Genomic DNA, 24,590 nt, shown 5'->3' with positions numbered 1-24,590 from the left:
GCCTAAATGTCCATCAACTGATGAATGGATAAAGAAATTGTGGTTTATATACACAATGGAATACTATGTGGCAATGAGAAAGAATGAAATACGGCCTTTTGTAGCAACATGGATGGAACTGGAGAGTGTTATGCTAAGTGAAATAAGTCATACAGAGAAGGACAGATTCCATATGTTTTCACCCCTGTGTGGATCCTGAGAAACTTAACAGAAGACCATGGGGGAGGGGAAGAAAAAAAATGGTTAGAGAGGGAGGGAGCCAAACCATAAGAGACTCCTAAAAACTGAGAACAAACTGAGGGTTTATGGGGGGTGAGGGGGGGATGATGGGTATTGAGGGCACCTGTTGGGATGAGCACTGGGTGTTGTATAGAAACCAATTTGACAATAAATTTCATAATAAAAAAAGAGAGAAAAGAAAAAAGAGTCAAGTTCATCGAGGGTGCCTGGCAGGCTCAGTCAGTGGAGCATGAGACTCTTGATCTCTTGGGGTTATGAGTTCAAGCCCCACTTTGGGTGTGGAGATTGCTAAAAATAAAATCTAAAAAAAAAAAAAAAAGGCAAATGCATTGAGATTGCCTCTTCTTTTTCCTGAACTAAATTAGCCCCTATTGCCTAATAACTTAAGTGAATTAGTACTTAGTAATAACTAATTAAATCCAAGTTATGTCATAATCATATTCCATCTGAAAGCCAAATGAATATTCCTAAAAATATTTTAAGAAAAACAGATTTAAGACCAAGAATTTCTTCTGTATTAGGGCTATAGAGTAATTGAAAGGAAAGGATTGGTTTCATCAGTTTTATTTCCATGCATTTATTCAATCTAAAAACATGTACTGACTACTTCCCACATGTGAGGACTATGTTGATCAAAGGAGACATGAAAAGAGAGGAGTAACAGGACTTCCAATTTTAGTAGAGGGGAAAAAACAGCAATAAAGGAGCTAAAATAAATTCTGTATGGTATTAAACCTGTCTGCAGACTGTTAGGGATACCTTCTTTGTAAATGGAGAGCACAGATAAGAAAAAGCATCAAAAAACATCAGGGATGGACGAATTTGCCACAATGTATCATGTATACAAAGTAAATATCAAGATCAATACAAGCAAGGGATGTCTATCCATGGAATGAATCCCTACTATGGTAAGCACTAAACACTTGAGACGTAAGCGGTGAACAAACTAGTTCTGTCATACCGCTCGCTAGCTCTCCCAGTATTTATTCCACCCTTCCATCCCAGACAGAAAGACTCCCAAATTACACTTGAGCACATGGCTACCCAGAGTACAGACCACATCCTAGCCTCTTTTGTTACTAGATGTGGTCATATCGCTATGTTCTGATCAGCAACACATTAGAAGAAATCTCCCGAACAAGCTTCTTCATCCCTTCCTCCATCATAAAGCCTGGAATTCCAAAGTCACCATCTTGTACCTTGAAGACAGGGTTAGTTAGGCGGGTGGGAGCAACAGAAAAGAGAAGCTCATGCTTTTGATGCTACTGGGCACAACAACAGTCTGAACCACCTGCTCAGACTGTTACAAGAGAGCAAAATACTATCTTAAGTCACTCTTGGTTTGAAGATGTCTGCCATTCACAGGTGAATCTACTTAATTCACTATTATTTCACTATTACTTCAAATTTCCAATTCTGCCAAACTGCCACCAATGAACTAATGGAAATAAATTATTTTATAGCCCATAAAATTTCTCGGATTAAAGAGTTCAACAAACTTACCACTCGTTAGTGTTCTATTTTGCTTTTTCTAAATTATCGCCAAACTACACAAAATATTTTGTAAAGCTATGGAATTTTATGAGAAAAAAAACCATACTTACACTATCTATGCTTTCTAGGATTTTACATTTGATAAGGTGAAGAGCTGTTATACAGAAGAATGAAACTGATTTATATCATTTGAGAAGCAGAACTGGGAATAACTGATAGAAATTCTTTCAATGAAGTCACCTGCTGTAGGAATCCTCTCCACACCTCCCTTTTTCACCACTCCAGTCTATACTGAAAATTTCCCATTTAATATAACTATACCCTAAGTATACCTTTATCTCCTTTTTAAAGTCATTTTATTGAAGTTTAAAATTTACTCCTCTTAAATATAGATAGTACTATGAATTTTAAATACATTATAGTACTACGAGTTACACATACATGGTCATGTAACTATCACTAAAATCAAATGTAGCTCATTTCTATCATCATGTAAAAATTCCACTACAACCTTTTGCAGTCAGTCCCTCTCTCCACGCCGATCTCTCCCAACTATTGATCTGTTTTCTGTTACAACAGTACTTTTCACATTATTCTATAAATAAAACCATACAGTATGTAATCTTTCAACTCTGGCTTCTTATGCTCTAATGCTTTTGAGATTCATCCATTTTTTTAAATTTTTTCTTTTGCATATACCAGCAGTTTATTCCATTTTATTGTTGAGTGATATTCCATTGTATGTATATTGTACAATTTGTTTATCCATTCACCAGGTGATGGCTATATGGGTAGTTTCCAGTTTGGGGAGATTATGAAATAAGTCAGCTATTTGTGTGTTTGTGGTGAGGATGGGTGGGTGGGGCCAATGTGTCTTCATTTCTTTGGGGTAGATTTCTAGGTACTGGATTGCTGGGCTGTATGGTAAGATTTTATTTAAACTGTTTCCCAGCATTATATACCATTTTGTATTCTCACCAGTAGTATATAAGGTGCCTCACTCAGCTGGATGAACACTGACTCTTGATTTTGGCTCAGGTCACGATCCCAGGATCGTGGTATTAAGCCCTTTATCAGGTTCTGCACTGAGCATTGAACCTACTTAAGATCTTCTCTCTCGGGGTGGCTGGGTGGCTCAGTTGGTTAAGCATCCAATTTCAGCTCAGGTCATGATCTCTTGGCTCCTGAGTTCGAGCCCCACAATGGGTTCTGTGCTAACAGCTCAGAACCTAGAGCCTGCTTCTGATTCTCTCTCTCTCTCTCTCTCTCTCTCTCTCTCTGCTACTCCTGTGCATGCTCACATGCTCTGTCAAAAATAACAACCTTAAAAAAATTTTTTTTAAGATTTTTTTTTTCTTTCTCTCCATCACCCCCCTGCTCACACTCTCTCTTTCACTAAAAAAGAGTTCTAGTTCATTCTTTACAGCATTTGGTTTGTCAGCATTTTCTTTTTTAATTTCACCCATTTCACTAGATGTGTAGTGACATCTCCTAATTTACATTTCCCTAATGATTAGTGATGTTGAGCATCTTTTCATGTGTTTATCAGACATCTGTATCTTATTTAATAATTTGCCTGTTGAAATCTTTTGTCAATTTTTTATTTTTTACATTTTATTTTTGTCAATTTTTCATTCTACAAGGTCAGCATTACCTTCATTCCAAAACCAAAGACCCCACTAAAATGGAAAACTACAGACCAATTTCCCTGATGAACACGGATGCAAAAATTCTCAACAAAATACCAGCAAACCAGATCCAACTACGTTAAAAGAATTATTCACCACAATCAAGTGGAATTTATTCTTGGGATACAGGGCTGGTTCAATATCTGCAAATCAATCAATGTTACATCACATTAATAAAAGAAAGGATAAGAACCATATGGTCCTCTCAATAGATGCAGAGAGAGCATTTGACAAAATACAACATCCTTTTTTATAAAGATCCTCAAGAAAGTGGGGACAAAAGGACCATACCTCAAGATCATAAAAGCCATATATGAAAGACCCACCACTAAAATCACCCTCAATGGGGAAAACTGAGAGCTTGCCCCCTAAGGTCAGGAACACAACAGGGATGTCCACTCTCACCACTGTTATTCAGCATAGTGTTAGAAGTCCTACCCTCAGCAATCAGGCACAAAGAAACAAAGGCATCCAAATCAGCAAGGAGAAAGTCAAAATTTCACTCTTCGCAGATGACATGACACTCTATGTGTAAAACCCAAAGGACTCCACCAAAAAGCTGCTAGAACGAATACATGAATTCAACAAAGTCACAGGATATAAAATCAACGTACAGAAACTGGTTGCATTTCTGTACACCAATAATGGAGCAGCAGAAAGAGAAATCAAGGAATCAATCCCATTTACGATTACACCAAAAACCTATGAATAAACCTAACCAAAGAGGTGAAAAGTCTATTCAATGAAAACTATAGAAAGCTTATTAAAGAAATTGAAGACGACACAAAAAAGTGGAAAACGTCCCATGCTCATGGATCAGAAAAACAAATATTCATGGTGAGACTTTGAAATTGGACCTAGGTTTAAGGAGCAAGGGTGGAAAGTTGGGAATACATTATTAAATACTTCCGTAGCAAGAAAGATTAGTTATGAACACTCTCCAGTTGCAGACAAAGCAAGATGACTTAAATAAAAAGCAAAGGGAAGATTCAAGAACTTTTAACAATGGTGTTGGACAGAAGTTCTGGGAGACATATCAAATTACGGTACCACACAAAATGAACGTTCCACTGATACTAGGAAGCTAGAACCTATCCTAGTATGCTCTGTACTTAGTTGGAAAACTGGAATGAGGAGATAATCTGAATGACTTATATAATGGCAGAGGCTTCACTTAGTTTCATAGATACCCATACAGTATTTATGTAATACATATTGTGGCATATACCTACCTTTCCAGTATCATCTTTCACCATTCCCTCACCTCAAATGTTATAAATTAGTCATTTAGAGCTATTTTGAATTCCCCATCAAGCTGTGCTTTCTCTCATTTCCAGGGCTAACATATGTTTAGCTCATGATAAGCATTTAGTAAATTTCAGTGGAATTTTATTGAGTATAATAAATGAATGCAGTGAAACATGTGAACCCTTTGTGTCCCAGTCACCAATCTCCAATGTTTCACCTGTCCAAGTTTCATTTGTCTTTAAGGTTCACTTCAAGTACTATTCCAGCAAACATTCCCTAAACACCATCCTTATTCATATCCCCACTCATTCCAGCAACTCAAATGTCTGGATTAAATGACCCTCCAATGTACAACCATAGCTCCTCTCCATGATGGCACTGAACATCGAGTGCTATAATTACCTATTCTGTTGCTGTTATTGATCATCTTCTTTAAACCAATCAGATCTTTCAAAGCAGGGACTGTGTCTCATTTATCTTTGTATCCTCAGAATCTGGCACAGTGCCTGACATATAACTGGCCTTCAGTAACTATTTTCTGTATGGACTGAATGCCTGACTGACATTAATATTTGGTTGTTTGAACATATAATTTAGGTTTCATATACTCCTACTATTGCAGCTTTAGAATTTGAGAGGGGAATTCAAATTGGGTGTGCTAATCTCTCATATATGAGAAAAAACAACAACTATCTGTCAGAGAAAAAATATTATCTATACATTCTACATCCCAAGGAATCTCTTGTGGTATTACATTCCAGGAGCTCCTAAATATGGAAAAGTATTGATAGAAGAAAGAATAACCATCAACTACAAGACTGCAATTTACTTAAAGTCTAGGCATTCCAGAAGAAATCAAATGTCTTCCAGGAAACTAAATTTGGAAAAGAGAAGGTGTAGATAATAAATACATGAAAAGGTGCTCAATATTTTTACTCACCAGGGAAATGTAAATTAAAACCACGATATAAGGGGCCCTGGGTAGCTTAGTTGGTCAAGTATCTGACTTTTGATTTTGCTCAGGTGATGATCTCCCAGTTTGAGACTGAGCCCCACTCCCCAGGTAGATCTCTACACAGTCAGCAACAAGCTTGTTTGGGGTTTCTCCCCTCCCCTCACCTGCATGTGCAAGCGTGCACACTCTCTCAAAAAAAAACAAACAAACAAACAAAAAAAAAAAACAAAAAAAAGTCCTCTATTCTGCTGGTCCATGGATTTACATTTTCAGTAGCAAAGATCTAAGAAATAAAAGAAAAAGTACAGAGTGCTGTAGAAAAGGAACCAGAGTGGGTCTCCAAAAGCAGGGTGAAAAGGAGCAGACAATTCTGGGGCTCAGGAAGGAAAGCAATTTGGAGATAGGTGGCTATGGTATCAATAGGAAGAAAGGAATTTCTCAAAGGCATGTAATAATAATAATAAGTGCTTGCAACAACATACTGGGCATTTTGTACTTATGTGTGTGTGTGTGTCTATGTATATTAAGTACTTTCTACACATGTTCCTATTTAAATGCTACATGAATTTTTGCGCAGAAAACTGAGGCTCATAGAACTTAAGACACTCAAAATTCATGTAAGAAATTAATGCTAGAACTGTGATTCCAGGATCTTGCTATCTCCAAAGATATTCTCGGGGGGGAGGGGGAGGGCAGAGTTTGCTCCTTTCTCATATTTTGAGCCCTACAGAGTTCTGTGGCCACTGGCAAAATGACTGGAAACAGCACTTGGACTAAAAACTAAACTAAACAACAACAACAAAATCCCTTTCTCAAAGATATACCATATATTCCAAATATAACCTGATTTTTTTAACCAAAAGTTATACTCCAGAAAAGAGAGTCTTTTCAAATTCAAGGTCTCATAAACCTTTCATATTTACAAAGGTTATTTCTAAATTATCTTGAATGAAGGACTCTGTACAAAAGACACATTTGCCTAAATATGTATCAACCACTAGCTGAGAAAAAACATTTGACCAGGGCGCCTGGGTGGCTCAGTCGGTTAAGCGTCTGACTTCAGCTCAGGTCATGATCTCACAGTCCATGAGTTCGAGCCCCGCGTCGGGCTCTGGGCTGACGATGGCCCAGAGCCTGGAGCCTGCTTCTGATTCTGTGTCTCCCTCTCTCTCTGACCCTCCCCCGTTCATGCTCTGCCTCTGTCTCAAAAATAAATAAACGTTAAAAAAAAAAAAAAAAATTAAAAAAAAAAAAAAAAAAAACATTTGACCAAATCAGTACACAACAACAAAAAAGATATGTCAGGATTTGGTAATATGACATTATTCCTGCACAATGATTTCATACTTACAAATGTAGAATATCATCCTAAATAAAATCAGCCTTCTAAAGATAAAAGATTTTTTAAAAGCAGTATGCTGTGTGGTTACAACATTGTGAAGTTCCTAAGCATAACTCTACAAGACAAATGAAAAAACCCAAAGCGCTCCTGTTTTATTAGTGGCCACTTGTTATACTATTGTTCACAAATTCAAAATAACTTAAACAAAAGTGAATAGTTACTCTAGAAAACTACGGCAGATGATTCAAAAAGTAGCCCCAGGAATGACAAAACTCTGAAATGTAAAGTAGGAAAAAAATGGCATTTCTAAAACATTTATATGATGATTTTAAATATGCATATGTATATAGTAATATATTATAAATAGAAAAAAAGACTTAGAAGAATGTTTAAAGCAGCATTATTCATAATAACCAAAATATAAAAACCAGCCACATACAGGCCCATCAGTATCAGAACGCATAAATAATGGTGTAGTCTTAACGTAATAGCATACAGCAATGAGAATTAACAAATTACAACTACATGCAGCAACATGGAGAATCTCACGGACATAATCTCAAGTGAAAGAAGCCAGGCGCAAATGGAACTGTTTCTACAAAGTTTAAAAATAGGTGAAACTAATCCCTGGATAGTGGTTACCCTTGGTGGGGGTGGACGATGGAAACAGTAACCAAAATGGGACACAAAGTGGGGGCTTGTGGGATACTGGTCATTTTGTGTGTGTTTAAGTAGCTGTGATATGGATACGTTTAGTTTGTGAATATTCACTGAGGATCCAGTTAAAAAACACTTACAATGCATGTACCTCTTTGTACATGCGGTGCAGCCTAATAAAAAGTTAAGAAGGAATGTTTGGATGACACTCTATCCGTACTTAGGCTACGACAGGTCTGAGAGACACTGTATGTGTTCGCAAGCGGGGCCCTGACAGGCATCAGCCACCCTTACTCATCTGTATCAAGAGCTTTCGCTCCGGGAGTCAGGAAAGTCATCTGAGGCACATGTGTTCTGACCCCTACCATCACCAGACTTTTGCCAAAATAACACAAGGCTCCTTTCTTCCTCACCCCTGGTGAAACAAAACACAGACTCACTCACTGCTTTTCTCTACATTTCCTTTCCCTGAAAGCCCTTTACAGTTCTCTCAAGGATAGTTCTGAACAGGAAGCAAAAAACTTTATTCCTCTTTATCTACCACTGATTAAGCAAGAATTATTAAACACTTTATATACAAGTCTTATTTAATCCCCAGAATTCCATAAAGTAAATATGACTACACCCAGCTTACAGACGAAGCAATTAGGAATGAGACAACAGTGAGCGGCAAGATGGTACATCTGCCCAAGCCCCAAATTCACACTATTTTACCTCCCAGTAACCAGGGTCTCTTGATTGTAACATAACAAGAGCACTTACTACATGTTAATCCTTTTATCTCTAGCCCTTGAGTTGAGAAACCAGGGTGATGAAGGGATGGAGCCTCGTTGTAGGTGATAAGCTAAGAAAGGAGAGACAAAGGACGAGAATAATCAAGTAAGAAAAATTGCTGTTAAAATGCAGGCTGGGGTAGGGCTGTAGCCTTTGCTGTGGATCAAACTAAAGGTATTCATCAAGAGCTCCAAATGTCAAGAAAATACAACACAGTCCCGTAATACAATATGTAACATGCACTCCATTTTATTTCAGAGAACAAACTCCTATATCCTTGAAGACCTTTTCCTCCTAGTTGTTTTTACCCTCCGTTGGTCTGAGCATCCATTTATTCATTCATTTGACAAATATTTTCTGAGTGTCTAATGTGTACTAGGCATTGCTCCAAATGCTGAGAATACAGGTACAAATGGAACTTGCATTCAGGTGGAGAACATAAACAATAAACATGCAATGGTACTATAATGAAGTACAATGAAAATAAAGCAGAGTATGAGTGACAGGGTAGAGGTGGGAAAACGTGCTATTTTAAACAGATCAAGAAAGCCTGGAGATGAGAACATTTGGCAGACTTGTTCTTCAGCTAATTTCTTCGAAAGTGATTACGTGATATGCTGTGTTCAGCTTCATTTTTAAAACTTATGTTTATACTGGCTTTACACTCTAAATGCCTTAACGTATTTCATTAAAACTTAAGTCAATCAAGAATTCCACACAAGAGTCAAATTACTTTTTACATAATCATGTAAGATGAATCATTTACAGAGTCAGAAAAAAACATTTCTCCAGTATATATTTAAAACTGCTGGAGAGACTATTAACATTCGGGTCAGAGAAAAGATAAAAACATGCACAGATGTCCTCATGCCATGTGAACAGTAGAATCTTCCAGAAACACTCCCAAAGCTTCTTAAACCATGCCCTCTCTTCTGTCTTTCCAACTCTGGTCTTTTTTTCTTTTTTCTTTTTTTTTTTTAATGTTTACTTATTTTTGAGAGAGAGAGAAAGAGAGTGAATGGAAGAGGGGGAGAGACAGAGAGACACAGAATCCAAAGCAGGCTGCAGGCTCCAGGCTCTGAGCTGTCAGCACAGAGCCGGATGTGGGGCTGGAACCCATGGACCATGATATCATGACCTGAGCCGAAGCTGGACACTCAACTGACTGAGCCACCCAGGTGCCCCCCCCCCCCAACTCTGGTCTTTAATGTGTCTATTTTCTCTCTGTGTTTCTCTTATTCTACAAGCTTTTTCTTCTCCTTATTCATCCTCCTTTCTTTTCCTATCTTCAAACACTTCCCTTTCTATGCCCATCAACTGGCCCTAACTGAATAGTTTTTTGTTTAACATATTTACTGAACATAACTTTCTGTTCCATAAAATTTCTCTTTAAAGTAAAACTGTGGGGGTGGCCTGGCTGGCTCAGTCAGTAAAGCAGGTGACTCTTGATCTCGGGATCTGGAGTTCAAGCCCCACGCTGAGAGTAGAGCTTACTTAAAAAATAAAGTAAAACTGTGGAATGACTTAGCATTCTCTCCAAAACAAAATGAGAACCAAACTACTTTTTACCCCTAAGGCCTTTAGGTTTTCATTTCAGTGGCTACCCCAGAGATCATAACATGCATCCCTGACTTACCAGAGTCTAATATAAATTAGTATTAGTATCTTTACCATTTCCTAGACAATCAAGAATTTCAGAACACATTAGCTCTATGCTTCCTCTCCCACTTTTGCTGTTGGTGTATTTAATTCCTGCATATATTTTAAATCTCAAAAGATGTTATTATTTTGTATCATCAGTTATCTGTTTAGTTACCCACATATTTACCCTTTGCAATGCTCTTCATTTCCTCCTGCTTCCATTTGGGAAAGTATCATTTTCTTTCTGCCTCAAAGAATTCCCTTTGGTATTCCCTTTACTATGGGTCTACAGGTGAATTCCCTCAAACTATGCTCATCTGAAATGTATTTTGCCTTTATTTTTGAAGGATATTTTTGTCGGGTACAAAATTATAGGCTGAACAGATGTTACAAAATTACATCACAAAATTTTACAATTTTGAAAAATATTATAAAATATTACAAAGTATTACAAAATTATAGGTTGAACAGGGGGCGCCTGGGTGGCTCAGTCAGTTAAGCGTCCGACTTCAGCTCAGGTCATGATCTCACAGCTCATGGGTTGGAGCCCCGCGTCGGGCTGTGTGCTGACAGCTCAGAGCCTAGAGCCTGGAGCCTGCTTCAGATTCTGTGTCTGCCTCTCTCTCTGTCCCTCCCCTGTTCATGCTGTCTCTCTCAAAAATAAACATTAAAAAAATTTTTTTTAATTATAGGTGGAACAGAGTATTATTCCACTGTGTCCTTGCTTTGTTCAGAAAATTAGCTTATCGTTCCTTTGAAGACAGTATCTCCTGACTTTTAAGATTTTTTCTCAACACTTTCTCCCATTTCTGTACAAACAGATGCAGTCCACTCCATTACAGGAAAGCCTGAAGCAAAGGGAAACAGTTTTAAGCAGTTTTTCAATGATGTATCTAGGAATGATTTTCCTACATTTATTCTGCTTGAGGTTCATAAGCTTTGAATCTGTGGTTTGATGTGTTTATCAGACTTGGAAAACTGTCTGCCATTGTCTCTTCAAATACTGCTACTTCCCCAATTCCCTGTCTCCCTCCTTCTGGACCTGCACAGTGCCCCAGTCTTACGATCATCAGTGGTCTTATGTTCAAAATAACATCCATGCTCACAGGACGCAATTGGTAGTAATCTAATACCAGTTTTAGTTTTTTAGAAAGAATTAGGACTAGAAACAGCCTATCAGTATGGTAGAAACAAACACATCTTCATCAGGAGTTAAAATATCTAATCCCTGCTTCCCAGAGCCCATATCACACAGACAGAAGAGGTTGTGGGGGATGACACTCACATGAATGGATAAAATCTACTCCAGCATTTGTAAGCCTCAAACAGTAACCACATCAAATAACTAACTGTCCCCTCATGCAGCCTCTAAGCCTCCCACAGGGGATGCATTGAATTAGGAGAGACATCATAAAGGGGAGCTGGAGTATCTTTTTCTACACAAGTTTAATGCTGGTGAAACAGTGAGGTAGTAATATAGTTCCTTGGAGTATTACACGTCCCTTCAGAGACCTCCCAGTCCACATGTAATTCAACAATAACAGGTCATTTTCAAAGTAAATACTGGTGTGTGGTAACAGAACTGAGAAATCACATCTTGGTATCTTGGTATATGTTAAAAGAAACTACATTGAAAGAAGGTAGGAGCACTTGGGTGGCTCAACTGGTTCAGTGTCCAACTCTTGATTTCAGCTCAGGTCATGATCACACAGTTTGTGAGTTTGAGCCCCACATCGGGTTCTGTGCTGACATCTGGGAGCCTGGAGCCTGTTTTGGTTTCTTTGTCTCCCTCTCTCTCTGCTCCCACCCCCCACCTCACATTCTGTCTCTCTCCCCATCAAAAATAAATAAACATTTAAAAAAGATAAATTAAAAAAAAGAAGAAGAAAGTACGTCTGAGGTCACCTTTCTACAAGGGGGAGAAAAACTTAAGCCTACAATGACTTTTTTCTCTACAGGTTCCATTAACACATGTTAGACTTTTCACTGTTATTTCTATAGGTCTCTTTCACTTTCTATCACTTTGTCTCCCTATGGTTCAGTCTGGATGTTTCTTCTGACTTTTCTTCCAGTTCACAATTCTCTCTGCAACACAATCTAATTTGCTTTAAAGCATCCATGGAGCCCTAACTCAATTTTTATATTTTCCAGTTAAAGAATTCCCTATTTTTATAGATTCTAGATCTCTGCTAAAATTCTCCATTTTTAACATATAAGTTATTTTAAAGTCCATGCCTGATAACTTTAATATCTGAATCACCCATGAGTCTGTTCCTGTTATCTTGGCCTTGTCTCCTAGAATGTTGAACACCGTACATGAAAAAACTGTACAAGCTCCAGATGATTTTATTTCCGCCAAAGAATAAAGATAGGAAGGAGATCATCTTAATAAGTGTGAAATTAAGCTGATTCTAAAAAGGATTTTGGTCCTCAGAGGGCTGCAACCAGAAACCCAACTGTTTACGAGGGGCTCTCCTTCTTGATAAGTTGTCAACTGCCTTCTCACCAAGACTCAAGTTCTGCTCATCTTTTCTGCCTTTTAGCCACTGCTACCTGTTTGGCTTTTCACATGTACCATAATTACAAATTAGCAAATGACCAAGAGAAAAGCCAAAGTATCAGACTCACTCCAATACATTTTTCTTCTCACTGGGACACTGACCACCCAAGTCTTGGCTGACTTCAAACAGATTTTTTTCATTTCCTCCAAATTTTCTAATTGTTCTTGACTAGGAGGTTGATTTGATACAAGTTTAAAGTCACAGCAGGTGTGGAAGTTCATCACATTAGAAAAAATGTTCATGCACTAATAGAATATTGAAGTTAAAAAGAATTTTATAAATTATTTATGCCAACCTTCCATTCAAAATAGGAATTTTGTGGCAATAATTTTGATAGCTAACCATACAGGATCTAAGTAAATGTGTCAATGACAGAAATCTAACCGATCTGGGGACGTGTGGGTGGCTCAGTCGGTTGAGTGCCTGACTTCAGCTCAGGTCATGAACTGGCACTTTGTGGGTTCAAGTCCCACATCAGGCTCTGTGCTGACAACTCAGAGCCTGGAGCCTGCCTCGGATTCTGTGTCTCCCTCTTTCTCTACCTATCCCCCGCTTGTGCTTTCTCTCTCAAAAATAAACATTAAGAAAAAACTAAAAAAAAAAAAAAAAGAAACCTAACTGATTTAGAGTATAAGTTGTACCATTCCTAAACAAGCTCCTTGATAGAAAGATCCTCATTATTCTGGATTATAATTTGCCTCTTAAAATATTCACCCAACAGTACTAGCTATATCCTTCAAAACATCACTGAACATGGTGACTCCTTTTGCTAGATGATGGTACTTCAGCTATTCAAAAACATCTATCACACTGAAAATACATTTTCTATAGTATAAAAAATGTTTCCTTTACTGTATTTCACATGGCATTCTTTTGGGGCTTCCTAATTATAAGGGTCATTCTCTGAAATATGATTGGCTAAGTTTTGCAAATTGTAGTGCCAAAAAATGAATTCAATATTCAAAATTTAGATTAAGCCCAAGTACAGAACTACACTCCCTCTAAAACTACCAGCTAATATGGTCTCTATACATCTATTTTCCATGTGGTAACAATTTTTACATTTAAAGCATTCAAAACATACACTTCCTCAGCTTATAGTCAGCTAAAACTCCAACATTTCAAGAACGAGTGTCAAACTGTTCTAGTCTTTTATGCACCTCTTCTTTGTTTTTAACTTAAGTGCTAGATTTTACACTTGCCCCTATTCAATTTCACCTTCTTGGTTTTTGCACAGCAGTCTAAGTGTTAATATAAATTTAAATTCTGCTTTTGTAATTTGTCTATTAATCGCCTCATCTAGCTTTGTACCATCCCAAATAGGAAATATTACTAATTAAATAGAGTCAAGGTCCAAGATTTCCCCTTAGGATGACACCTGGTTTCTTTGGGAATAGTTATTCCGCAGCAATAAACCACATACAGCACATTTCTTCATCTTATCCACAAAGTTACTGTAAGACACAAAGTCAAATTCTTGCTGAAATCAAGTTTACAACATATAGTGTAACTGTTACACTGTCTAACGGTGAATTAGTAGAGCACTAGGTGGAAGCTGATATCAATCTGAGTAAAAGGTGGATTTGACTTAGAATTCAAATGTGAGACAAGATTCATTTAGGTAAATTCCCAATGAATATTTCCCACTTTGTTTTAAATTAGTAAATCAGCTGTAGCAGCATCATTGCCACATTTTTAATACTGGTAAAAATATTCTGCGTAAAATCCAAAATGACTAAGCACGTAAATGCTAAATACATATCAGTTTTATTATCTCATTAACTAAGCCTGAGAGAAGTATGGAATACCATATAGTGCCAATCTATATTCAAACACCTTTAAAAAGAAAATGAAATTAACTGATATTTATAGTATTTATCAAGTAAAATAAGAATTTGGAAAAAAATTATGGTATATTCAAATTTTTTAATTCCATGATTTTCAATTATGACAGCTAGATAAACTTCCTTATAACTAATTCATAATTTAGGAGTTAAGAGACGTTAAATGTGAACATATATTTAATACTACTGATCATGTATTTAATACTACATAAGACTGTATAAATAATATGAAGAAAATTTTCTGAAAAGAAGTATCTTAGTAAGTTAATACATGGGCATTCAGACTGAGACATGTTTATTGCAAGATTTGACCATTTTCCTTAACCATATAAAAGGTCGTTTAAAAAAAAAAAAAACCTAATGGCAGGTTTAAAAAGATTACCACTTTAAAAACAAAGGCACCACCTAAAAAAATATGGTAAAATTTATCAGAGGCAAACATAGTTAAACGTAAGACAGCACTTAAGCAAGAATACTGTTCCCTTGAAGGGGTGAAAAAGGTTTCTATTATTAGCAGAGATAAGAGCTGCCTGAAATTCTTTCCTTAATACACTATACTAAAAATAAAATGGCTCACTACATTTCAAAATAAACACATTGCTTTGTATATGCATTTCAGCCATTTAACAGATAAAAATCCATTCAACCTGATTCAAGGTGCTCTTATGTTTTTATCGGATACATATACTAGGTAGATTTGCTCTACTTATAACACATTGAGTATTTTAGGAATCTTGTGCTACCCACTTACTCGTTATCTCTTAAAGGACGTGAGATTAGATCTTCTGCTAGGTCAAATTAAATAATCAGCCTGACTCAAAAAAATTACTTTCTCTATAAAATATTTTCCCTATCATCAAGGAAAGTACAAGAATCCCAGAAGAATAAATGGGTGTCACCATTACAAATACTACCAAATGTTTTAAGGAAAACTAACATGGATGACAAGATAAATTTATATTTTGGCATGTTTTTACCAAAACAAACAAACAAACAAAGAAACACTATAAGCAGTGCTGTGTCAGCATGGGAAAGGAATAAAGTCCACAGAACTGAAGTAATTACTTCAGTCTATGATCAAACTTCCAAAATCCTCTCTGAATTTACACACATATACTAAGAGAAAGTTTGGTACAAAGACATCTCGAACACAAAGTGCATTTTCTGTAGTGTAAAAAAATGAACTGTATTAATTTTGGTTCTACTCTAAGTAGAGCCTTAAAAATGACCCTTTATAAATAAAAAATGCCAGCTGCTGCTCACATTCTTTTCCTTCTCCTAACTTCTGCCTCCTTTTCTCAAGAGATCTGTGATTGCAGCCACAGGATCTGGAATATAAGTCAGTTACACGTTCACACCTATGCACGGGAGTAGTGTATAGGAGAGGGTGATAGTGAGCAGTATCTAGAGACTCAGAGTTTTCTGAACATATCAGAAAAAAATATCAGAAGAGAGCTGGGAAACACTAAACAGAAGATCGTAAAGTCTTCTTCCCCCTCATTAAATAAACTTCTGGTCTCAGAACCAGATCACAGGTTATTCTCAGAATTCAACTAATTATGGGGTTTATATACATAAGACCTACTTACATAAAATTACATAAGAGTTAAGGACTTATGAGGGTCTCTTCACCTACATTTTTTCATGTTCTTCTCACAACAATGTAAGAGAACATGTGGTATTATTCCCTTTTTTTACAGATCAAGTGACTTTAGTTTAAGGCCACTCAGCGGGCTTACAACATAGCAAACGTTCCACCCCAGGTCTTCCAAATCCAATGGTCTTTGTACTATATACCATGTTGCCTTTGTGCACTTACTTTGAACCTATCCACCATTTTTAACATTGTTTCTTAAGGGAAAAAAACATCTTCTGAGAGTCCCGTGAACTGATTACACAAAAGGAACAAAATCCATTCAGAAATTAAGGACCAAATTATCAATGCTGAAATCATCTACGCGATACAGAAGTCAGGGGGGAAAAAGGTCTAAACACCACATCCTTTATCCAATTTTTGAGAGATACCACTGAATTGATTTTGATTCAAACACTAACCTTCTAAAAAAATTTTTTTAACATTTATTTTTGAGAGAGAGACACAGAGAGCAGGGGAGGGGCAGAGAGAGAGGGAGACACAGAATCCCAACCAGGCTCCACGCTGTCAACACAGAGTCAGACGTGGGGCTCAAACTCACAAACCATGAGATCATGACCTGAGCCAAGGTTGGACGTTTTAACTGACTTGAGCTACCCAGGAGCCCCTAAACACTAACCTTCTAGTACTTGAGTAGAAATATATCTTTATTATTTGGAACTACTGTTTAACACTTGCTTAGAATCTGAATAATTTTAAAAGTAAAATCAGTTCAGCTAGTAAGTTATATGAACATCCACTATTACTTGCCTTTTTCTTATTTTAGTCATTTTTCATGTTTGTGGGGAAAAAAATTACATGACTTACCCAAAAACAACTGCATTTCAATAAAAAAAAATTAGTAATTATCACATAACACAAGGAAGTTAGTCATTTAGAACTTCCTTCAATGTAGGCATCCAAAAAACAGGGGCAAATTGTTACAGCTCTGTCTCCATGTCTCTATCAGAACTGAAGGCATATTTGAACACAGCAAACACTTACTAACACTTCACAGAGACTGCAGAATTGATTCACAACACCCATGCACCCAGGCATCTTCACAACACTGCCACTTTAGCATTCTTAAAGCCATTTTATGTACCTCACTTAATCCTCATAAAAATTCTAGAAGGCAGTAGGCCGAATGCTGTTATTGCCATTTTACAAAGGAGGAAACAGGCCCAAAGAAGGTTACTAGTTTTCCCAAAGCCACATAACTAGTGGTAAAATGGAATTAAAATCCAGGGCTAAAGCCTTCTTAGACCTATGTTCCTTCTAGGACATCAAATGGTTTTTGTAAGTTCTCTTTGGTTACTAAAGGTTACTGGTAATCTTTAGTCAGGGTTACTTTCATAATAAGAAAAAACTGAAATACCTGGTATTTACAAGAAATTTGGTTTAAAACTGTCAGAATTCAGCATGTTCATCCATATAAGGAATGGATTAAGGCATAAAAGTTAGGAATATGAAAAAAATAAATTTTAATCATGCATATGATGGATTTTCAAAGAACAATTTTATTCTAAATGCGAACTAAAATGAAACATCAATCTTTTTTAATACTTGATGAATACCTACAGATATGTGAAATTACATTCTTGTAGATTTAAAACTCAAAACAACACACTATGCATCTTGACTTTACACTGCATGGAACACAGACTCTGGAGTCAGAAAATCTGGCTTATGATTGCCAATTCTGCCACTTACCTAGCACTGTGACCTTGAGCAAGTCACTTAAGGTATAGGATTCTCAATTTCGTCATTTGTAAAATGGAGATAATAACAAACTCAAGATTATTCTGGGGAATAAATACAATCAAATGCATTTTATACTACTTAGAATATTAAAAAACTGAGTCTAGTTGTAGCTTTTTTTTTTATGTTTATATTTGAGAGAGAGAGAGAGAGAGAGAGACAGACAGACAGACTGACAGACAAGAGCTTGAGCAGGGGAGGGACAGAGAGAGGGAGACAAAAGCTGAAGCAGGCTCCTGGCTTCGAAGCTTCAAACGGTCAGCACAGAGCCCAGGATGGGGCTCAAACTCATGAGCAGTGAGATCATGACCTGAAGTCAGAGGCTTAACCAACTGAACCACCCAGGTGCCCCTTGAGTTGTAGCTTTTATCACTAAATTGTTACAGATGTGTTTCCATTTTCTTTTGTTCTCCATTACATCTACATTTCAGCTCTGGTCTTCAGTAACTCAAATTTCCATTAATCGAGAAGGAACAATTAAAAATACCCATTTGGAGGAATTAAATCTTTTTAAAAATCAGTTTAAAGTTGGAAAGGATCCAATAGATTACATGTTCTAGCGCTCTCCTTTAGGAGAAAAAGAAAACAAGGCCCAGGAAGTCAAAAACAATCCCAGCAGGGGCCAGTATGCCACAGGTACAACATTCTGGTCCACCAACTGACCAGGTAGTTGTCCAATATTCAACTTATCATGTAGAACTCGTTACATTTAAAAAAATGTAACACTGCTTGTTTTTAAAAATGTAATAAAAAGGAGCACCTGGGGAGCTCACTTAAGCCTCAGACTCTTGATCTCAGCTCAGGTCTCGATCTCAGGGTCGTGAGTTCAAGCCCCACATTCAGCTCCACACTGGGCATGAAGCCTACTTAAAAAATGTAATAAAAATTCCATCTGCTTATCTTTCCTGTTAAGTGAGGAAACAGTAAATAAATAAGTGGGGAATTGGTACAATTTCTTGAAAGCCAAGTCTGTGGGCCATTCACAGAACTATCTGAAAAACAGAGAAGGTAATTCCTTGATGAAACTACTAGCTAGAAAAAGGCTAATGTGATTGCAAAGTATCCAGTGGTGTCTTCTGACAAAGAGTAAATATTTCATAAACCAAATCTATCAGTACTCACCTTGAAAATGCAGACTGCTTTTCAAATAAATAATTAGCATTGTATTACATATTCTTTTTTTTTTTTTTATAAAATTTTTTTAACGTTTATTTATTTTTGAGACAGAGACAGAGCATGAATGGGGGAGGGTCAGAGAGAGGGAGACACAGAATCTGAAACAGGCTCCAGACTCTGAGCTGTCAGCACAGAGCCCGACGCGGGGCTCGAACTCACAGACCGCGAGATCATGACCTGAGCCGAAGTCGGCCGCTTAACCGACTGAGCCACCCAGGCGCCCCTACATATATTCTTGAATCAGTCTTTGTATAACACAAACAACAAATCTATTCTTGTATTTCTATCATCTTTACTATTGAGATAAGAGCTGAACAAGTCCAATTACAAGAGCTCTTCAACAGTTCTCAAGCAGTTCTACCCTACCCTGGAAAGAATATGAACTAAATCAATGTAGAGAAAAAATTTAAGTAGATAAAAACCATTACTTTTAAATTCTGTCAGCCTACATCACTTGTTTCCATAGCACTTCTCTGGTAATCTAACAAAACAATGGAGAAAATCAGTTTAGAACTTTTTAAATAAACCTTTCATTATTTAACAGCAAAAAGAAAAGTTCTTTATACTTTTAAAAAATGACTTGAAACAAGTGCTATCAAATGAAAATTATGCCACTTTCAATTTTTGTTTATCGTACCTAACGTTGGCCTATAAGTTGATACACTAAGTTAAATCTCAAAAATCTGTAATTAGCCTAACAGTTAAAGAGAAAAGGCACACACAAAAAGAATGCTACTTACTCTTCCATTTCCATGTTTTTAAAACCATGTAAAACCAAATCACCGGGGCGCCTGAATGGCTCAGTCAGTTAAGTGTCCAACTCTTGATTTGGGCTCAGGTCATGATTTCACAGTTACTGAGGTGAACCCCACGTCGGGCTCTGTGCTGATGGCATGGAGCCTGCTTGAGATTCTCTACCTCTCTCTTCAAATAAAAAACTTAAAAAAAAAAAACTAAATCATCTATCATTAAGTTATTTAGTAGGAATTAACTTTACAAGGTCTAAATCTATATAACAATTAAAAATATGTTTTCAATACATTTCAATTGTACTGGAACAACTGGGTATTCATTCAAAAAGCTGATCTTAGAACCTCCTCTTATACTCAAAAATTAACTCAAAATGGGTCATACACTTAAATGTGAGGGCTAAAACAAAATATTTAGAAGACAACGTAAGAGAAAATCCTTGAGATCTAAAGCAAAGATTTCTTGGATATAGCATCAAAAGCAAGGTCCATAAAAACAAGAATCAATAAATAGGACCTCATGAAAATTCAAAACTTTTAAACTTCAAAAGACACCGCTAAGAAAATGAAAAGTCAAACAGATTAGGAGAAAATATTTACAAACTGCATCCAATAAGGGACTTGGACCCAAAATTTGTAAAGAATTCTTATAATTCAGCTCATGAGATGAGCAAAAGATATGAAGAGATATCTCACCCAAGACAATAAATATATGGCTAATAAGTATCTGAAGATAGTTAGTATCATTAATCATTAACAAATGCAAATTAAAGCCACAATGGACACCATTTCCACCCATCAAAATGCCTTTAAAACACACAGCAACAAATGTTGGTAAGGATGTAGAGAAAGGAGAACCTTCATACATTGTGGGTAGGATAGTAAAATGGTACAACCACTTTTGAAAAGTTTGCAGTTTTTCAAAAAGCTAAACATACAAACTATGATATGTCCCAACAATTCTTCTCCTAGGTACCTGACCAAGATATATGAAAACATGTGCCCAAAGATTTGCATCCAATTATTTGTGGTAGCATTATTCGTAAATTTTTTTTTTTAACATTTTTATCTTTGAGACAGAGAGTGCAAACAGGAGAGGGGCAGAGAGAGAGGGAGACACAGAATCCAAAGCAGGCTCCAGGCTCTGAGCTGTCAGCACAGAGCCCGACGTGGGGCTCGAACTCACAGACCGTGAGATCATGACCTGAGCCGAAGTCGGACGCTTAACTGAGTCACTGAGGCATCCCTGTGGTAGCATTATTTGTAATAGCCCCAAACTGAAAACAGTGTCCATCAACTGGTCAATGTACAGGCAGAAAGTGGCATGTCCACACAATGGAACATTATTTAGCAATAAAAAGGAATAAACTACTGACACGTTACCTCATGCATAAGCCTAAACACATCGTTAAAGGAAATATGAAAGACTCCATATCGAATGATCCTATTTATCAGAAGTGTCCAGAGAAATAAAGTTTATTCAGACAGAAAACAGATTAGGGGTTTCCTGAGGCTGCTGGTGGGAACAAAGATGAACTGTAAATGAACATGAGGGATCTTACTGTGGGGATAAAAATGTTTTAAAGTTGATGTTGGTTCCGTCTATGATGATGGCTGCATCATCAATAAAGTTACTAAAAATTAATGAATCATATATTTGAAATGGGTGAATTTTATGATACGTAAACATGCCTCAATAAAGGTATATTTTTCTTTTTAAAAAATACATTTTTAAAATGTTTGTTTTTGAGAGAGAGAGTGGGGGAGGGGGAGAGGGAGACAGAGGATCCCAAGCAGGCTCCACGATGACAGCAGAGAGCCTCATGTGGGCTTTGAACTCACAAACTGTGAGATCATGACCTGAGCTGGACACTGAACCGACTGAGCCACCCAGACGCCCCCCAAAATACAAGTTTTTAAAAATACGTGTACTTTTGTTTGTTGTCCCCTGAAGAATTAAATAAGACTGACTACAGCAATTTCTACCATTTTTATTGAGCAACTGTACTACTTCTAATCCGGGATGGGAAATCACAGTCTAACTTTAGAGAGGCTCCAACATGGTGTTAAAAACACTCCTCCGATTGTTCATTAGACTGGGCCCTCCAGGAAAAGGATTTCTCATAAATCAGCGTACCTTCCACTGGTTTATATTTTAAGAAGCCAGGGCCTGGAAGCTGCTCAAGAGCATATACAAAAGAGATTTAAGTCGTCCTTTGACAATGGGCCAGTTGATCTGATGGGTGTTTTCGTCTACATTCAAATTATGTAAGAATTCAAAACGACAAACATTTTAACACAGTTTGAAAGGATGCAGGGTAAGTTATATAACTTTGAGGGTATACATGCCCAGATGGCAGAGGCACAGCTTGCCTGAGTAAATGGATCATGTCATGACACGGTAGCCCTCAGTAATGACACTGAATGGCAAGTAACCTTACGGGCATGAATCTAATGCTTGGACCTTCCTAATTTCATCCTAAATATATCCTCTTGGCTAGCCGCTCTAGGAAGCCTTTTATAATACCCCAGGACTTTACGGCACACATAGTACTGCAAAGATTTTTACAAACTTTTCAGGTCTTTACACAAATACCACCTTGCCTGTGAGACATGGCCTGACCACCTTATTGAAAACTGCTAACCTCACAAAACTCACTCTCTCCTCCCTGATTCATTTTTCTCAGTAGCACTAAACTGACTACATATTTTACACATATATTCTGATCTTTTGTCTCCTCCTACTAGAACATAAGCTCCACAAAAGGAGAGATTTTATTTAATTTTTTTTAACGTTTATTTATCATCCAGAGACAGACACAGAGCGTGAGCAGGGGAAGGGTAGAGAGAGGGGGAGACAGAGAATCCAAAGTAGGCTCCAGGTCTGAGCTGTCAGCACAGAGCCCGATGCGGGGCTCGAACTCACAGACCGCGAGATCATGACCTGAGCCGAAGTCGGTGGCTTAACCAACTGAGCCACCCAGGCGCCCCAAAGGAGAGATTTTAATGTGGCTGTGTTCCTTATTGTATCCCCACCGCCTAGAATGATGCCTAGCACACAGCAGGTGCTCGGCAAGTGCCTTCCGAATAAAACAGCATCAGACGCGTGCAAGTAAATAAGATGATCTATGCCACGGGAATGAACGAGTTCCTGCTACCTATTTAACACCTTTGACTTGAGGCTTAAAATATGAAGTTTACAGGGAACTAAAGGCCTCAGAGTAAAATCTCAGACTGCCTACAGCAAAAGAAAAAAGCTGACGTTTGACTTGTAATTCTGGATTTACAACAATCCAACGGAAAGTATTTCTAATAAGCTGGCTCTAATTCTGAAGACAGGACAGATTAATAAAACCCCATGTGACTCCTATTAACATTAAAAAAAAAGGTTCAATACTTAACTAGTAACAAGTAAAAAAAAAAAAAAAAAAAAGAATGACGTTCAAAAGCAGCCTGTTTTTCTACACCCAAAATGGGATCCCATCACCAAGAAAACAGACCTCAGCTGGACAGGTCTTAGCAGTTCTGGCCTCCTGAGCCCAGCACGCTCCGAGGGCCAACACCAAGGAACCTTTAATCTGTCCCCATTCCAAAAACCTTCCTAGACTTCTTTCCACACGCCAAGCACCCCTGAGACCCCCAAACCTAACCGAGCCCAGACCCGCTGCAGCGGCCTCCCTGCGTTCACGCCCCCACCTGCAGGCCCTGGGAACCTGCTCGAAAGCGTCCGCCCCACCAACCCGAGTCCCGGAGCACGAGCGTCGGACGGCAGGCACCTCCCGGCCTGGCCAGTACTGGAAGACATTTTGCACCTCATCCCGCTTCTGCCAATTTCGGTGTGACCTTGGGCTCGTTCCCAAACCTCTAGGGGTCCCCGTTTTCCCACCTTCAAGGTGAGGACAACACCTGCGCCGAGTCGCCGCAAGGATGAAATGAGCTCACACGCGAAGCACCCAGCAAGGCACCTGAGGCGCTGGAAACTCGCTCAGCGGCACCGGGTCTTACTCCCCGGCGCCGCCCACACCGACTCCGCTGCAAGGCACCCTGCCCCCCAGCCCGACCTCCGGCGTCACCCACCCGGGCACGGCCCGCCGGTCACACCCCGGGCCCGCCGTCGTCCCCGCCGCCGCCCCCACGCCCGCCCGCCCTCGCGGGGCTCCCGGGCCCGCTCCACCTGCCGCCAGGCCCGCGCCCGCCCGCGGCCCTGGGCGCGCCGGGCTCCCGCCGCCCGGCCCGGCCTCCTGCGAGCGGACAGCCCCGCGCGGCGGCCTCCGGCGCGTACTCAACTCTTCACTTTGCCGAAGGTGCCGACGCCCAGCGTGTCACCCAGCACGTAGTGTCCGATCTTCACCCGCCCGTCGTGCTTCTGCTTCTCAGCCATCTTCGGCGCGCGCAGCCTCGCTCCGCCGCCGGCTCCTCAGTGCGAGTGCGGCCGCCGCCGCGGGCTCCTCAGTGTGGCCGCCGCCTACCCACAGTGCAGCGGGCCCGCGGCGGGGGGGTGGGGGGAGGCCCGAGTCGCCGAGGGGCGCGGGGCGGGCGCGGCGCGCGGGAGGCGGTGGCGGCGGCGGCGGCGTGGGAGCGTCCGGGCGCGAGCGGCGGCGGCGGCGGCGGCAGCGGCGGCGGCTGGGGGGGCTGGGCGGGGCGCCGGAGGGGGGCGGGGCGGGCCTGGGGGCAGCCAGGTGTGCGGGGGGGGGAGCGGGGCTGGGAGGGGGGTGGCCCCCTCCACCTGTGGGGGGCGCCTCCCTCCACCTGTGGGGGGCGCCTAGCGCGGGAGCCGGCTTCGGAACCCGCCGTGGGAGAAACCGAGGGGAGCTAACGTGTGAGCCG

General features: G+C 39.2%; 1 protein-coding gene across 5 annotated transcripts in view; it reads right to left on the bottom strand.

Annotated features, from left to right (window-relative positions):
- PRKAA2 (protein kinase AMP-activated catalytic subunit alpha 2) overlaps positions 1-24,246 on the bottom strand; it is an 81,614-nt gene extending 57,368 nt beyond the window's left edge. For 2 of the 5 annotated variants that reach the window (XM_023258743.2, XM_045035910.1), the window contains exon 1: positions 24,051-24,244. In XM_023258743.2, coding sequence (XP_023114511.1) covers positions 24,051-24,144 — 94 coding nt within the window. In that variant the 5' untranslated portion in view covers positions 24,145-24,244. Of the gene's footprint in view, positions 1-24,050 lie in introns of all 5 variants that reach the window. The other 3 variants (XM_023258744.2, XM_023258745.2, XR_002744506.2) reach the window with 3 other exon arrangements.
- Between the last annotated feature and the right edge of the window lie 344 nt (positions 24,247-24,590).

This window comes from Felis catus, chromosome C1 (assembly GCF_018350175.1).
Source record: "Felis catus isolate Fca126 chromosome C1, F.catus_Fca126_mat1.0, whole genome shotgun sequence".
NCBI lineage: Eukaryota > Metazoa > Chordata > Mammalia > Carnivora > Felidae > Felis > Felis catus.
Note: the sequence above shows the minus strand (reverse complement) of the source record. Positions and strands in the feature narration are given on the sequence as shown.